At 39.5% G+C, this 18,245-nt stretch overlaps 1 protein-coding gene across 33 annotated transcripts in view; it reads right to left on the minus strand.

The window, feature by feature from the left end:
• Positions 1 to 18,245, minus strand: part of ANK3 (ankyrin 3) — a 679,089-nt gene that overhangs the window by 138,137 nt on the left and 522,707 nt on the right. For 28 of the 33 annotated variants that reach the window (XM_053910305.1, XM_053910324.1, XM_053910308.1 and 25 more), the window contains 5 exons: positions 17,062 to 17,160; positions 13,867 to 14,064; positions 11,747 to 11,845; positions 11,367 to 11,465; positions 5,583 to 5,780 (listed from right to left, as the gene is read on the minus strand). In XM_053910305.1, the coding sequence (XP_053766280.1) occupies positions 5,583 to 5,780; positions 11,367 to 11,465; positions 11,747 to 11,845; positions 13,867 to 14,064; positions 17,062 to 17,160 (693 nt within the window). The remainder of the gene's footprint in view (positions 1 to 5,582; positions 5,781 to 11,366; positions 11,466 to 11,746; positions 11,846 to 13,866; positions 14,065 to 17,061; positions 17,161 to 18,245) is intronic. The other 5 variants (XM_053910319.1, XM_053910311.1, XM_053910321.1 and 2 more) reach the window with 2 other exon arrangements.

Consider the following 18,245-nt stretch of genomic DNA (forward strand, 5'->3'; position numbering starts at 1 on the left):
CAACAGACTGAGCCACCCAGGTGCCCAAGCCTAGAATTCTTATGTTAAAAAAAATCTACAAAATATGTTTATATATTAGCACCGTGGCAACACTGTTATCTGCAGGCTTCATGAAAATTTCAAACATTCTCAGAAGTGGAGGGAATGGAGTGAACCTTGTGGACTCACCACAGACTCTATGGTTTATCAAGGTTTTCCTACATTTACTTCATCCAGCCCTACTTCCTGTTCATTCTTTTCTTTGTGGACGTATTTTAAGGCAAATCCCAGACATTATACCATTTTCCTACTACATACTCCAGTGTTCACCTGTCAAAACTAGAGGCTTTAAAAAAAAGATATAAAATGATATAATGTCTGGGATTTGCCTTAAAATACGTCCACAAAGAAAAATATTTTTAAATGAATTAACAAAAATGTTTTGTTGTTGTTAATTTTAAATGAGTAAACAAAAGCAGAATCAGGTCTGTTAAAACAGAAAACAAACTGATGGTTGCCACAGGGAAGGGGGAGTGAGAGACTGTGCAAAATGGGTGAAGGGGAGTGGGAGACACAGGCTTCCAGTTATGAAATGAATAAGTCATGGGAATAAAAGGCACAGCATATGTAATACAGTGAATAATATTATAATAGTGTTGTGACAGGACAGAGATGGTAGCTAAACTTGTAGTGAGCACAGCATGATGTATAAACTTGTCAAATCACTAAGTTGCACATCTGAAACTAATTTGAGATTGTATGTCAACTATACTCAAAAATAAGTAAATAAATATTTACCAAAAAGACACCTAGAGAATTTTTTTGCAAAATTATGCAGGAATTTCAACACATGACCATTGGCACTAGCTTTAGCAGAATTAAAAGAAAAGTTAGTTATAAAATTAAGTATTGACATATGATGATAATATTTTCTTCACCAAATATTAATACCCACAGCTGATAAATATGTTCTGTATGTTGTTTCTGGGTAGGAAAGATGGCCTCGAAATGCAAAATGAATGCTGTACCATGAGAATTTCCAGGTCATTTGAATGGTGTATGTGTTTAATGAGACTGAACATTTGAAACTGAGTCTACAACAGAACGTGCAGGCTACCTGGTTGTTCTAATGGCCAAGAAAAAATCACCAAGACTGTACACAAGTTTAAAAATCCTCTGTAGTTGTAAAGTGTCTTTTCATGAATTATATTTAGGAAAGAGTAACTTTGTGTGAGTGCTTGCAGATTGTTTTCTTTCCCCCAGTACGAGCATGGAGGTTAGTATCTGAGTCCTGGAGGCCTTCCTTCTCTTCCTCTAGCATCTGTGCAACAGGAGCCTCGGCCATGGCATTTGTCAGAGGAGAGGAGTGAATCAGGGACACCACCAGGGAGGGCACAGAGCCCTCTAGATGCCGTACATGACTTATTTAGGGGTTGCTGTCCCATCAAACAGATTATAGGATTCAGGAAGACTCACTTGCTCTCGGCTTTTTAACTATTTACAGAATTTGGGAGGAAGCCCACTCAAACTGAAAAGAGAGGAAATAAGAAAAGGAGGACCAATGCACTCAGTTGAAGTCCAAGAAAAATAAGCTGGGGCCAAGACTGGCACCACCCAACACTGACATAATCTTATAACAATGTTCCATGTTCTACTTTATTTATTTATTTATTTATTTATTTATTTATTTATTTATTAATTATTTTTAATTCCAGTTAGTACACATACAGTGCTCTATGAGTTTCATGTATACAATATAGTGATTTAACACTTCCATACATCAGCCAGTGCTCATCACAAGTGCTCTCCTTAATCCCTGTTTCACCCATCCCCCCACCCCCTCCATGTTCTACTTTAGAGGAAACAAATATTTTCAGCCATAGTATTTTGTAGAGGTTACCTATTCTAAGTTTGAGACTTTTCAACACTTTTGAAGATACTTTACTGAGTGTTTCTCAGCAAAGTTTGGGAAAGGTATTGCGGCATGTGCCTTACTTTCTCATGTTCCCCCGTGTTCATGCTGCCTCATGGGTTACCCACTCTACCTGTACCATGGAGTCACTCACAGCCTTCCTGGACTTCACTGTCTGTCCTTGTCTCACAAAGGGCCTCATTGTTACATTTATGTGCACACCTTCTATGTGCTCACCTCTATTAAGAGCATCATAATCCTGCATTTAAATTCTGTTTCCTTGGGGCGCCTGGGTGGCTCAGTCGGTTAAGCGTCCAACTTCAGCTCAGGTCACGATCTCACGGTCCATGAGTTCAAGCCCCACGTCGGGCTCTGGGCTGATGGCTCAGAGCCTGGAGCCTGCTTCCGATTCTGTGCCTCCCTCTCTCTCTGCCCCTCCCCCATTCATTCTCTGTCTCTCTCTGTCTCAAAAATAAATAAACGTTAAAAAAAAAAATTAAAAAAAATAAATAAATTCTGTTTCCTTGTCTGTCTTCCTCAAACCACTGTGACCTTGTTGAGGCAAATACTGTATCCTTAATCTTTTTATAACCAGTGTCTAGCGTCTAGCACTGAATCATCCACTAGATGATTAAATCAGAAGATAAAAGCAAACATCTTTAGATAAAATATGCTAAAAAGAAACTTATTTTTATGTTCATGATTTTCATTAAAAAGATTTTATTTTGTTATTTTTTTAAAAGTTTATTTATTTAATTTTGAGAGACAGGGAGAGCACGCACAAGCGGGGGAGGGCCAGAGAGAACAAGGGAGACACAGGATCCAAAGCAGGCTCCAAGCTCTGAGCTGTCAGCACAGAGCCTGATGCAGGGCTCGAACCCATGAACCGTGAGATCCAAGTCGGACGCCTAATCGACTGAGCCACCCAGATACCCCGTCATTAAAAAGATTTTTAAAAAATAATGTGGTGGTTACAACAGTCCCATTTGAATTCAGAGGTTACCTGTTAATCTTTTATAAGGTTTCAACCATTGCTTATTTTAAAAAGTGGCGGTTATTTGGAACAAGAGAACACCACTAACTCAGAATATAAACAGCCCTGCTTAACATTCTATTAGTGGTACAAAGGAATAGAGCTACTTGTGGCCTACAAAATCCATGTGGGAAAGCAGGAACATCAAAAGCGAAACTGAAATCAAACACTAGCTAACTTCACTAGTAGCTAGTCATGGTCTCTTTTCCTTGAAGCTACTGGGAACCACTGATTACTAGTCAGAAAAGAAATAAGTGAAAGCAATAAACTCTTTAGTTCAATATCAATTTTCACAAAAGCTAAATCTTTCTTTTTAATATCTATTTTTTAACAAGGAAATAAAATCTAGTGTTAAATGGGGAGGTAGGATAGGGAGGGAGAGACAATAAATGATGTTTAAAATTGGCAGTTTAGGAAAAACTGACAGAAAATGGTCAGAGTTTCCTTATTGAATAACACGTTCTGCTCATTTTCTGTTTTCACATCAGGGCTTACTTCACACTTTATGTGGAACATGGCAACTGAGAAAGGAAGCAAAAATTTACAAATGCCTTCATATTAGATCATTCCTTGGTAGTGTGAAGTTCTTGAAAGTTCCTTAACTTTAATGTGCTCATGGGAAGCCAGCTGATCTGCTTTTCAAAATTTCTCTGGAAGTATCTCTGCTCATGTAGGGTTTTTTCCCTGGAGGATGGCTGACAATTTTGGTCCTCAGAATTTCCTTGCTAATTTCCAGTCTATCAAAGCAAACACTGGGAAATTCTGAAGTATTTTCAGCCTAAACAATGTCTGTGATTTTAAGGCGAATGCAAGGCTGGATATGTATTGCAACTAGTTGACTGGAGGATTTTATTTGTTTGTTTATTTGTTTGACTGGAGGATTTTAAAGGAAGAGAAGTCACAGTATACTTTGGTATCAAATCTCCTGAAAACATTCACCTATTAACCAGTTGTTAAGGGCTATATTGCCTTTGAGAGAATTAGTGAGATACAGTATTCTGGGCCCTTCAAATAGACTCTAATGGATGCCAGAATGTACTTCAATTTGGGAAGACCAGGTCTTCTACCTTGTCTTTAAGACAAGTTGAATTTTGTAGCAAATTATTGTAAGCTTGGTCTCTATCTGAACGCTTGAAATTCAAAAACCATCCTGTTTATAATGGCTGTTTGAAATTGGTCTGTGATTCCCATTAATACAGAGACATGCACAGATAAAAGGAATGTTTAAAATAAAAGATAAGAGAAAATCAAATTGTTACACCAGAAAAATATGAAAAATATTTTGTTCTATAATAATCACAAAATATTTTCAAGATATTAAAACTGAAATAAAAAAGATTTCCCTGTTCTCTTATGTATGTGTTTTGGTCTATAGAATTTGTTAAATTACAACCTCGGGAATTCAGGTTAGTGCAGAATAACATTTTCCCTAAATTATAAGAAGTCCACAATTAAGACAACTCTTATTTTCGTCCTTAAGGAGAAGGTGCTGAATGTTACCTCAGTTAATCTTTATGACATTTCTGTGAAGTAAATATTGTTGTCTTCATTTACTAGAGGGCAAAATTGAGGCTCATCAGGTCATATAGCTTGTTCAATCAAGTCACACATCAAGGAAGAGTCAGGCTTAGGATTCACACCCAGAGGATTCAAAACCTCCATGATTCCAAAATACAGTCCACGTATATGAAAAACAAATAAAATTACTTGTCATTTGTCCCCATAAAACTATTGCTGTCTTGAAACTCCACTCCAAAATCTGAGCTATGGCCATGCCATCACCAACTGGTAGAGAAAAAGCCAGGGAGTTTGGATTGTCAAGAACTTGGGAGCACTGTAGCAGGCTTTTGTGTTATATGAAGGGAAGACTTAGAAACATCTGTTCTGTGCTTTGAGCAGACCTCAGACTCAAGGTATTAATAAATAGTTTAGCAAACCCAAATTCTCTGATACATGCAATGAGAGGTCTAACTTCATTAACATGTCTCTGGCCAATTGTGGGCTAGACTTTGCTTCATAAAATTCTTCACTAATAATGGGGCTGCCAAATATGAGGACGGGAATTTGAAAAAACTAGGGAACAGAGACTTCACACGTTCCTTGAAACTGCCAATTTACATAGAAAGACTAACAACCTTTCCAACCTATTGAATAAAATAGCTACTCTAAACTTCTGTTATTAAAATGGACTCCATGAAGGCAGCACTCTTTCTAATATTTATTTTTTTAAGTAGGACTTAAAACTGGGAGAGGCAATGAGTAGGTACCCCCAAAACATTTGCAGACAAAATCAACAGGCTACAATTTACAACTTACTATTTTGCTAAGTTCTGGCAAGGTAATGTGGTACTTTGAATTAGCGTTATAGCAAAACTTCATATTATTAAGAAAAACTTTGTGGACTTCATTTTTATGACTATATGTTATTCAATTGTATGACTTGACAAGTATTGATTTACCATTCTCTTACTGTTTAAACATTTTTTCTCAAAGTCTTTACTATAATAAACAATATTTTGGTAAACATCTTTGTGCAACGTTACACTTTATATATTCTATTTGACCTGGATTCTTCATGCTTCTTAGTGCATGCTTCTTAGTGACCTTTCTGAGCGGTAAGGTTTCGTTATACGCTTTGCAGAGAAAAAGAAAGGTTACCTTATTGCTCAGGTTCACATTAGCATTTCTGCTGAGGAGCAGGGACACCATGTCCACATGTCCTTCTTGAGCTGCAAGATGGACAGAAGCAATTCCTTGCCGGGTAACTGCATTTGCATCAGCACCATATTCCAGCAGAGTTGTCGCTATGTCCATCTGGTTCTTTTTGGCAGCGATGTGCAGTGGCGTATAACCATTCTGTCAACACGAATCACTTGGTCACATGCCCAGTAACAAGATAAAAATGTGTGCAGTGCACTTTCAGATAGTATGCTTCCCTTTCTAGTGATTTTCTTCGACGGTTTAAAAATTCATAATCACAGAAGCAAACTGATAAATCAAGCTGTGCCATTAATGTACTGCCCTAATGTCTCCCGCATCCCTAAATTGGGAAAACATACTACAGACAGTTTAATGCAGAGTACCACCGGTTTTGCAAAAGGAATATAGGGTCCTCTCTTGCAGGCAGTTAATGTTAGTAGGTGCTCAATAATTACTTGCTTTATTTAAATTGCCAATGCAAGGAAACGCAACTAGGAAACAACAAACAATGTGGTACCATGGACATGTTCAGAGCCATTATTCCACTTTTCATTCAATAGTAGCTATTCAGAGCCATTACTCTACCTTTAAAATATCTTTAATAGTCACTTGTTGCTAACAAGTTGAAAAATTTAGTGTTCATGGTAGTCAAGATGCTATAATCTACCCTCACAGCCCCTTTGATTGCCTCTTCTATGAAACTCTAGTTTTTACATTATGCTTCAGCTGAACTGGTTTCCCACATAAGATACAGCTCATGTTTCTATTTTGCCTCATTCTATCAAGGATGTTCTTCTCCACCATGTCTTTGGGGTCAGCATCTATCAGCTGAAGATTCAGCTCAAGGGTTATACTCTCATGAAGGGTTTCATTTCCTCCTTCCCCACCTACACCCACCCCCAACCTAACTGACTCCAATCAAAGTCCTGGAGATAGTGGCACTCTTTCCTTTGCATACCTGTTTCCTTCTACTAAAATACAAATTTGTTGAGGGCAGGTATTGTGTCGTATTTGTCTTTGTATCTCTACTAGTGCCTCACAGTGACTGGTGAATCCTCAGAATTTGAGTCAAACTTACTACCACTTTCAGGACATTCTGGGATCCTTGTCTTGACTGACCTCTGATGACCAGAGGTTCAAGCAACTTAAATTCCTCTGGCAAACTGGCAATTAACTGTGCCTCAGGGTTGTTCATAGTCTTCTGCCCTGAGAAAGAAAGGTCCCCTGCACTAGGGGACCTTGTCCAGCCTTATTGTCATTTAAGAGAAATGCAAGATTATATTTTCACTTGGGCATGAATCCAACTATATAAGATATGCCAATGAAAAATGAGAATGATTTTTTATAGAAAAGAAGATTTAGAGGGAAAAAAATGGAATTCATGGATTCACATTTGGCAAAATGATCCAAATCTAGACAACTATCAGTCACAATCTTTCCAGGCCATATGGATGGGTAGGAAACAACACAGAGGACAGTGGGGGCTGCTGCACCACTAATCCGGCCAGCCTACTGCAATTACCCTCATATTTTAAGTCATTAGCATGTCCTAGTAGGATAATGGTTCTCACTTGAGAAACACCCTTTCTGTAATCAATTGTAGAGGATTTAAGCAAGTGGAAATGCTGCTTCCAGACTCTTCTGAAACCAGCCTCTGCCAAACGGGATGGGCCAGGGTAGAAGATTTTATATCCCTATTTTTAGTTTTGACCTTTTGCCATCTGGAAACCCTAGCTGACCTGGGAAACATTTGTCCCTCTGTACAGACACACCCTAAAGAGATTGCCTTCAGAGCCAAATGTAGAGCTTTGGACTGAGCCCAACTTTACAGCGAATGACAGGAGGGGGTGGTCTGTTTTGTTACCATCCCCACCCCTGCATAAAAGCCAAAATTCACAAAATCAGTGCTAAAATAGGTCACCTGATTAGTCAATATGTCTAGCACTGGCTAATCAGAGGGCTAACAGCAACATAGCCTGAGTTTAGCTTCTTGTCATGCATCTTATTTCTTTTTGCTTTTGCTACAGACATAACCTTCGCGTTAGTTACTTGTCAACCACCGAAGGCAGGTCAATGTCCTTTAACAGGTGACAATCCTCTGGATTATTTCTGATTCCACCCAAAAATCCTAGGTCCTAAAGAACACTAAAAAGAGAAACTCTGGCATCTCTGAAATGCATACTGACTTTAGACAAGTTACTCATGATTACTGAGGGCTTTACTCTGAGCTCCTTACCTGAGCTACAAAGGAAAGAATAAAGCAAGGAAAAAACAATTCATGGCATTTATTTTAGAATGGAAGTTCATCTCAGAAAGACTTAAAAATATTTCAAATAATAAACAAAAAGGTTCATCTTGAGACCTATCAGAAGTTCTCTAATCTTTCTAAATGCTTCTTAATTTCTGGAAAGTAAAATGATTCTCACATATCACACTAAAGGGAAAGATGCATTTATCAGAAGAGAAATAAAATAGTGACAGATTTGGCTATAGAATAATCTTAAATATTTTTTCCTCTTGATGTGGAGAACAAAATGCTTGCAGTGTGTGCTTTTGTAATTCAAGATGAAAACAAAAGGAAATGCAATTTTAAGTTAACAAAAGTAATAGATGTATATCATACTTTATATTTTTTCCCAAGAATCTCTACTGTTCCATACCAGTAGATATATTGTACATTTTATGGAAGAGAAATCTGATAATAAGTTAAGACTCACTATCTGTTTTCCACGATGAGTGTCCAGGTTATGCCTGATTTCATGCCAATACCCCTTCTAGCATAGAGTCTTTCCTCGGGAAATAGATCTGGTGAAAATGGATCACAGAAGCCCATCTACTTTTTTGGCACCTTCCCTCCTCCCCCATTACAAAATCGCATCAGGTTCCTAGGACATGTATGAGTAAGAAAATATGTTGGCAATTCTATGAAACAGAAGAAAAGGCAAGAGAGCATCACCTACCCTAAGAACCCAGCATGTGAACTGAGAAAGAGTTCACACTGAAGTCAACTGCTGTTATAGCCATATGTTCAAATCGTGCCTTTTTGAGCCTTTGTCCCTCATTTTTCACCACGGCCAGAATTTGGAAATGCTAAACCTTCCTTTACTCCAGGGAGTATTTGCCTACTCTTTATCCCTTCTCCCTCCTTCTTTAATAAAAGAGCCTTGGCATTGTGTCCAGCTGAAAAACTACACTTCCTAGCTTCCCTTGCAGAAAGAAGTGGCCAGTGACATGTAAGGAGAAATGGCTGGGTGGAGTTTCTGGGAATGCCCTATTGTCTTTCTTTCCTGCTTGAAAAGAGGAACTGGCAGCCTGGGCAAAAACAGTCTCTGAAAGGAAAGGAAGAAAAAAAAATCACAGGGAGCTTTTCTTAATGTTCTGGAAACACTGGACCAACATCAACAACTGCCTACCTCCAGACTGTTTATAAATGAGAAAAAATAGAGCCTCATCAGTTTAAACAACAGTAGCTAGGTTTCTTGCCTAGCAGATAAAGCCCATCCTTAACTGAAGGAACAGGCTTTGCTTGGGATCAAAGTCTAGAAAAAGTTCCTGACCAGGATCAGTGCCTCAGACAGTGGGGACGATCAGCCATGTAGCAGCGATGGTATTACTGAAGCTTTTATGGGGGCAATTGTGCTGTGGCAGCAAGAAGTAACGTCTCCTTAGGAAAGCCAGTGTTGGATTGGCTATAAAAGCTACTCCAAAGGCTCAGTGCTGTTAGAACTCTTTTCAACTCTTTGTTGTGAAGGATGTTTTACAGACATGGAAACATGAAGTCTTGTTTGACAAATATGAAGGTGGAAATCAACTGCAAATATACCTACTACGGACCTATTTAAGGGTTATTTATGGATTGAAAGAAGGAATGGATGGACGGAAGGGTGGCTTGCACTCATTTTGCTTCACAACTACTTTATGACTCTTGTCAATTCTAAACTGCTTGGTACTAGTTGTGTCAAAATCCTTACTCTCATGTGAGGAATGAACAATTTTCCTATTAATTATCTTACTCTTCTGTGAGGAATGAATAATTTGCTTATTAATTATTTTCCTACCAAGAACCTGGAGTTATTATAATATAATAAAAGTGGCCCAGGCCCAAAAGGATATTAAAATATACTAAAATGAAATAGACAATCATTAAGTTTCAATGTAATTTTTTTCATTTTTTAAGTTGTGGTAAATATACATTATGTAAAACCAAACCATTTTTAAATGTATAGTCAATGGCGTTAACTACATTTCACATTGTTCTGGAACCATTACCACCATCCATCTTCAAACTGAAACTCCATCCATTAAACACCAATTCCCCAGTCCTTCCTCCCTTTAGCCCCTGGCAACCAGCATTCTACTTTCTATCTCTCTATGACTGAACTCATACAATATTTGTCCTTTTGTGTGATTGGTTTATTTCACTTAGCATGGTGTCTTTGAGGCTGATTAATGTTGTAGCATGTGCCAGAATTTCCTTCCTACTTCCTCCATTGTATGTATACACCACATTTTAGTTATCTGTTCATTCTTCAATAAATACTGGGTTGCTTCCACCTTTTGGCTACTGTGAATAATGCTACTATTCTTTTTTTTTTTTAAAGATAAAGCTTTATCAAATGTCAAGGCATGGTTTTATGATAGAAAAAATGTTTGTCAGAATCAGAAACTATGGAGGGAAAGCCACATTTAGATGAAAAGCAAATTTAGAGGTTTGGTTCTGAACTATAGATTTCACTGGGTACATTCTGGAGAGGCTGGGGCAGGAGATAATTAAGACATATAGGAAAAGAGGTTCTGAGGAGAAATAGGTGTCAAAGATAACCTAGTCTTCAAAAAGAGAAGGTACCTGAAAACTTTCTCTCTTAAAGTCCACAAAGTGATCTAGAACAGCCCATTCATTGATTGACCTGTGTGTACAACAGATTCGATGTAAACACTAAGTTTAAAGCAGAGCACTGTAGCTGTCCCACAATGGCAGAGTAAAAAAAAAAGATGTATAAAGCTTAAAAATGCTAAAAGTTTTTCCAACCAATAGTATTTAGTGAAAGAACTAGACAGCATTAAGTTGTGGTTTGTATCTTTCCACTTTTCTCAGATCACAGTCACCTGTTCCACAAGAGAGAGCTTACTAAACTGACAGCACTCTATTAACCTATCTTCAAATACACTCTTCTTTATGATTTGCCTCTCAAATCAGAATATCGGGGAATCAGGAAGCCATATACTCTATGTATCTCTTTTCTGAAAAATGTAGGTTGTCTACTGGCCCCAAACACCCTAATAATAGGAATAAAGATTCCTCTTAAGAATCATAAAAACATATAAACAAAATTTCCCAACCTATGTTATTAAACAGAAATAAATAACTTGAAGGCAATGTTCTATGGCCAGGAAAATATCACACATATTTTATAACCTTGAAAAATCAGACTTTCGTACTCCCTCAGGCTGTGCTGATGTTTTTAATCTGGCTGAAGAATACTTCAACTTTATTTCCTCCACAGGCTCCAGGATGTCCCGGATTTTTAAGGAAAATCAATTGGCACGTGAATATTTATTGAGCATCTACCACATTAGGTGACCAAAGATCTGAAGGCACAGATTTCCTGAGGAGCTTATATTTCTGTGTCTTTTAAGTGATGTCTAAGGTGCAGGGTGCTACATGTGTAGCAAAGTGGATGCACATACAGAGACCAACAGACACTGCCCACAGGCCTCCTCGGGCTGTCCAATCACAGGTACCTTTGCAGCCGCGTGAGGTGAGGCTCCTTGGTCCAAAAGCAGGAGGGCCACTTTCTGATTATCGTAATGTGCAGCTACGTGCAGTGGAGTTAGCCCGCTCTGAAAACACGTGCAGAAACAACAACCAGTGTCAAAAGTGTCTTAACATCAGAGGCTTATATTTAGGAGATGGGATTAGTGTGGGTTCAACACAGAGTGTAAGTTACATTCCGCTTTCCACAATGCTTGGACCCCAGCGTTCACCTCCTGTTTCCAAAGTGATCTTCATCCTATGCGACTTAACTTGGGACTAGTCATAATTTAGGTGGCTGGTGGTGAAGTAGCAAGTGCTTGTTTTGCTACCATGGAAGGGGCCTGCTACAAGATGGTCAGCCTCATACCTTCCCAGCAGCATCTGGAGATGCACTTTTCTGTAGCAGGAGATTGGCTACTTCCAGCTTCCCATATTTTGCGGCCACATGGAGGGGAGTAAATCCTTTCTGGAAACAGAAACATAAAAATAATGACCAAGAGAAATGAAACAAAGGTATCGCTTTCTTGGAACCAATGAATTATTCTCACAATGAAGCACAGTTAAGTCTGTATTTAAAGACCAACACTGGAAGACAACAGCTAGAATCCCCTTATCAACAAGGATGAACAGTATTTAATCTTTCTCTCTCTATTGACTGAGTCACAACATGCCACTAATTCTGGGACTAATCAGGCATCTGACCAGGATGAAGGTGGAGAGCTAGATCTGGGACTTATTCTAGAGCTATTTTGGGATTTCACATTTTGGGAAGAATATGTTACTGGGTCCCAATTTGGATTTGGAAGGCTTGGGAAAATCCAGGACAAGTCTGGACCTCCCATATTCCCACATGACTAGACTGGAGCCTTCTCTTCTCCTATTTCTGCATGTATACACATATCTTTATGCTCCAGGCCTCAGGGGTAGGAGTCAGAGAATCATGCATCTTAACCACAAAAGGTGAACTGAATAATAACACATGGTTCTATCCCAGTAAGTTTGCAAGAGCTGGGTACTGAGAGTTGAGTAGTTGCTCTCCCTTGCTACCTGCTCCTACAAGGACATGGGTATCCACCAGTCAGTCACTATGCACAGTTATGGAGGTCCCCAAGCATGAGTCAGCAACTGGAGGGTCATCAACACATTTGACCTCATGAGACTAAAGCCAACTAGAGCCAATGGGCAGCTGGCATGGTGGAAGGGCAAGTGTACTCAAAACCTCATCACTCATTACTCTGTTTTACATATTAAATGAAATCCAGGGACTTTTCAACTCAGCTCTACTTAAGAGCCTGAAGAGTCACAGGGGGCAAAAGTTGGAGGTAGTCATCATTTATTCGGATAGTTTTCCAAGTATTTCTAATTATTGTAATTATCTTATGCATTGATCACACTTCTCTGCATCCAAATAAGGGAGTGAAGCACTGATTTCTAGTTTTCTAAGACATGCCATAGGCCAATTCATCTTTCTATCACACTTGCTAGGTTTACGTAGTATCACCAAAAAGTGAGCTCTGAATTTGCAGTCTGTACCCACAAAGCAACTGAGTGGTAGATTATTGTTCTAAGGCATCAGAGTTGAGATTTTAAAAATTAAACCATTAATCATACAAGACAACAGCAACAAAAGAACACCAAACAAAAATAATCCAAGAAAAATTCACCTCCTGATTTGAAAGTGGTTTGTATACTTGGCCTTAGCAGGAGAGATCTACGGCTGTGTTTTTAAGTCACCATTTAAATCTATCAAATAATGTGCAAGAAACATTGTAATCTAGATATCATTGATGGTTCTTTGGAAGATAATGCACTGAGAAACATAAGACAAACAAACATACCCCAAACTACCCTGCCTCACTCCATGGCTTTGTTTAAATTTGTTTAAAAAAATGTTTTTTAATGTTTATTTATTTTTGACACAGAGAGAGAGAGACACACACAGCATGACCTGGGAAGGGGCAGAGAGACGGGAGATACAGAATCCGAAGCAGGCTCCAGACTCTGAGCTGCCAGCACAGAGCCCAACGCGGGGCTCAAACCCACAGACTGTGAGATCATGACCTGAGCCAAAGTCGGACGCTCAACCGACTGAGCCACCCAGGTACCCCTTATTTTTTTAATGTTTATTTATTTTTGAGAGAGAGAGAGAGAGAGAGAGAGAGAGAGAGGCACAGAATGTGAGCAGGGGAGGAGCAAAGAGAGGGAGACAGAATCAGAAGCAGGCTCCAGGCCCCGAGCTGTCAGCACAGAGCCTGATGTGGGGCTCGAACCCATGGACCACGAGATCATGAACTGAGCTGAAGGTGGACGCTCAACCGACTGAGCCACAAGGCACCCCTCCATGGTTTTGCTGACCATGTTAAGGGCTATCCTGGGATCCCAAGGATAGATGCTGTTGTACCACTCGTGTACCTATTACCATGCTGGGAATTGTAAGGAGGATGGATCTGGGGGGACACAACAGGATTCCAAGACTCACTTTCATACCTTTGTTGTTATAGATAAAGATGCGCCATGATCCAAAAGGAATGCAGCTACGTCCTCATGCCCCTCGCGGGCTGAAAGGTGGAGTGGGGTATACCCAGAAGTTGTGGCTGCATTTGGAGATGCTCCTTGCTGCAACAGCTGTTGTACTATATCTGCCTTCCCCAATCGGGCAGAAATGTGGAGTGGGGTCTGGTCATCCTAAATGACAAGGTTGAAATACAAGGCTGATTAGCTGAGAACACAATGGTGACGTTGTGAAACATTCAGCAAACTTTGCTCGGTATCAGAGGCTACTGTAGATTCTTTGCTTCATTGCTAAAAAAATCCCATTTATCTTTTTCTTTAACATTTAGTAAGGGGGAGATGGTGGATCTAAACACCTTAAATACCCTTTGAGTAACCTATTAGTATGAAAAGTGTGAAAGGCAGTTCTATCTATAAATTATCCTCACTACCACCTGCCATATTTTATTAAAATTTTATCCCCTAATGATTCCTTTTTTGGGGAGGTAAGGGAATTTATCCTACTAAAACTGGGTAAGGTATTATACCTCACCAGTTATTGTGCCCTCATATGGAATGAATTATTTTTTTTTTAATTTTTTTTTAACGTTTATTTATTTTTGGGACAGAGAGACAGAGCATGAACGGGGGGGGGGGGGGGGCAGAGAGAGAGGGAGACACAGAATCAGAAGCAGGCTCCAGGCTCTGAGCCATTAGCCCAGAGCCCGACGCGGGGCTCGAACTCACGGGCCGTGAGATCGTGACCTGAGCTGAAGTCGGACGCTCAACCGACTGAGCCACCCAGGCGCCCCTGGAATGAATTATTTTATTGGCGCCACCTTGTCATAGTCCAAAGCACAGAGGCCGGGTATAGGGTTGTCCAGGTATAACTGCACAACTTGGCTAGTAAAGACTCCTAGCCAAGAAGGCTGAAAGGCAGCCAACCCTCTGCTTGTCAAGGTGTACATCCTGGCATGAGCTGTATCTGCCTAGGAAAGGCCCCTTATTACAATTCACTCCCAGGCATGAGGCACTATATCTTGCACCTTGAGGATCTTATCCCCAAATGGGAGAGGCATCTTTTCCTAGTTTGCCCAAAGATGCCTTGTGGTGGTCATCCAAAGAGAAATCCTCTATTCGAGTGTGAAAAAATTCAGGTAAGTACTTTAAATAGGGAAGCTAGAGAGAAGAGGTTGGAGCACAGGAGACTGCTCTGAAAAGCTAAGGAGGATGAGAGTCAAGGTCAAAGCAAGAGGGTCTATGTAAGAAGTATAAGAGGAATTGGTGGAGCCATAGGAAGAAGAATACTGAAAACAGAAAAAAGATAATTGTCACAGAAAAATTTCCTGTAATTCTGCTACTGCCACGAGCACCACTAAACATGGGCTGAGCACCTACATGTCCCAAGCTCTGTTCTAAGTACTCCACCTACATGAATTCATTAATCATCACGACAATCTTACCACTTGTAACTGTTAGTATTTCCATTTTCTATATGAAGAAACTAGAAAAATAAATGTGCCACAGAGATAGATATTCATTAACTCGCTCAAACACTATATAGCTAGTAAATGGAGGACCAAGGTTCAAACCCAGGCATTCTGGCTGAGAAAGAAAGGTTCTTAATCACAATACATACTGCCTCCTTAATGAAACAATAACTATAAATTCTATGCTCAATTTCAGCTGTGAGTGAAACCTTTTCCTAGATACAATGCTTGATATGTCACTAACAACACTCAGAAAATGTGAGGTTTCTTGTAATCCATGGTAGAGTACAGCTTTTCTTATTTATTCTACTTTACTGATTAAGCAGACTGAACCACTGTCTCTAGATCAGGGGTATGAAAACTACAATCCAGGGGCCAAATCCAGTTCCACCTGTGTTTGTAAACCAAGTTTTATTGGAACATGGACACGTCCATTTGCTTATGTAGGATTGCCTATCACTGCTTCTGTTCCAGAATGTCAGAGTCGAGCAGCTATGACAGAGATGGTGCATCTGTTAAAGCCTACAATATATACTAACAGGCTCTTTACAGAAAAAGTTTGCTGACCTCTGTCTCCAGATCCTCTGTAAAATCCACCAACTGGCACCACAGTACATTGGACACCCAAAGCTTGTGTCTGCTGCTGTTATAACCTTTAGGCTCATCTGCAGATCTTATGCTTACAATGATTTAGTTGTGTTTGTTCCCACACTACTATTTTGTACTAGTTACATTGCTACTTTGTGCTATATTTGCACTAATTACTTTAATTAAACAATCGCACAATATGTTAGCAGGTAAAATATGAATCTGAAAGGGAAAGATTAATTTTCCCCTAAGAAGACTAGTTTAAAAGCTTTGGAAAGCTTTGACAGAAGTTGATAAAAAACAACTGTGGTCAAATTAGATATGGGTGAGACAACTAAATATTTTGGGGGGATGTTATAAAAGTCTAGACATATTTTGTATACAAATTGCTTCATATATGTCTCAGTTTTCTCACTACTTAACCTGAAACTAGAAACTGCAGACCATTTATATACTGAAGGTTAAATTAAATGATTAAGGCATTTACATATTTATTTACAATCCATGACCTGAACTGCCATTTTGATAACCAGACCAACTACCTATTTCAATAGTGAAAGAAAAGTGGGTTTCTTCTGGGAGCTAAACCAGGAAAACGAAGCATTCAGTCTCAACCCAGACATTCTTCTATGCAAAGGCAAATCCCTAAAGCCACTCCAATTTGAGTCTGAGGGTTTATAACATCTCAAGTTGTGAAGAAAAGGTAAAACCTTCCTTTTTCCTTTTATGGCTGTGACAGGTGACATATAAGCCAACCAAAAGAGTTCAGTTATGCTTCCAAATTATGCCTGTTCTAGAAGCTTTGCACATGAGCCCTTCTCTATGGAGTGTGAAGAATTCTGGATCAAGTCTAGGTTTGATTCCAAAATCTGTTAGAGGCTAGCAATGTGCCAAGGATGCAAAGTTCTTGTTCTATTTAATTTTGTAAAATAATTGAATGGACAAATGTGTAGGGAAGGATTTTTTTTTTTTTACAATATCACTTGGATAGATACTTTTGTCATGACTCTATAAGAGTATCCCTGAAAGAGAGCATGCAGGTGTTTAAAGGTTTTAATAAAATCAAGGGTAATTTTTATCCTCAAGAGCAAAGGCTTTCCTGTGTCACACATACCTTGGCTTTAGCTTCTACCTGAGCGCCGTCTTGCACCAGATACCTCACGACTTCAGCTTGGCCAGATCGAGCTGCCATGTGCAGTGCTGTTTCTCCTCTCTGGGGAACATGAGCCAAAGGTAATTAATGGAAGCTCTGAAGAAGGGTGGCATATTTTATTTGCATAATGCTTATGATGTAGGGTGTTTTTCTTTTTTAAGTAAAAAATAGCCCCAAGCACTTCCTTATTGAAAATGAGGAAAGATCGGAAATGAAATACACAAGAATTTCACAGCAACCTGACTCCTGATGGAAGGGATTGGAGTAACCCTTGGGGAGCCTCGTCTCCAGCAGTGTCAGAAGTGCTGCTCAGTGTGGCCTCCTCCCAGCTTGAAAGGTGAATACTCCCAGGAGCCAAGCAAGAGGGGAGATGAGTGAGTGGGGCGGGAGGGGAGTGCTCAACTAGACAGCCCGACGCCTTGCCCAAGGGAGGCTGCTGCTCCTTGGCATCTGCAGACCACTTCAGTAGTTGTGCCAGATGCCAGCCATATCATGCCACACCTTCCTATTTTTCAAAAGCTGGCAGTTTGGCTGTTTGTATATACTTCTTAAACCTTGACCACAAAATCAGAATTGCAAACAGAACAAAACAGAAATCCTATGTTGCCAGGGCAATATAGACACACCTGAGGGCCAGACTTTGCTGTTGGCTGTTGGTTTGCATTCTGTGATTTAGCTCAGCAGACCAGTATTCTGGTCTTTGGACATTATCCCATGGGGCCATTTTCTTGGCCACTGGACTCCTCCACCCTGACCACTTCCCTCATTGTCACCAGAGAGAGTTTAATTCAGATTATCTATTCATTTATTTCATTAAAAATGTAAACAATATAGAAAACATGGATAGACAAAAAGAAACAAAAGGTCATAAAGAGCAAATATATTCTCCCACACAAGTGATATCCACCTAAAAATTCCTTTTATAAATTGAGCATTGCTTTACAGGACATCCACCTCCATGGAAGGATACACAAGGACATATTTCGCATGTAACTTGTTACTATGCTTACTAGAAAGGCATTGGAGATATAGTTTACCAGATCATCCAGGGTTCTCTTTATGAAGGGAAACATTCTCTCTCTCTCTCTGGCGTTAGGAACAGGAAAGATGATATTTCTGCTCAGAAGCTGGTCTGTTCCTATCTT

This window comes from Panthera pardus, unplaced genomic scaffold (genome assembly GCF_024362965.1).
Source record: "Panthera pardus isolate Hobbes unplaced genomic scaffold, ASM2436296v1 HiC_scaffold_22, whole genome shotgun sequence".
Taxonomy (NCBI): Eukaryota; Metazoa; Chordata; class Mammalia; order Carnivora; family Felidae; genus Panthera; species Panthera pardus.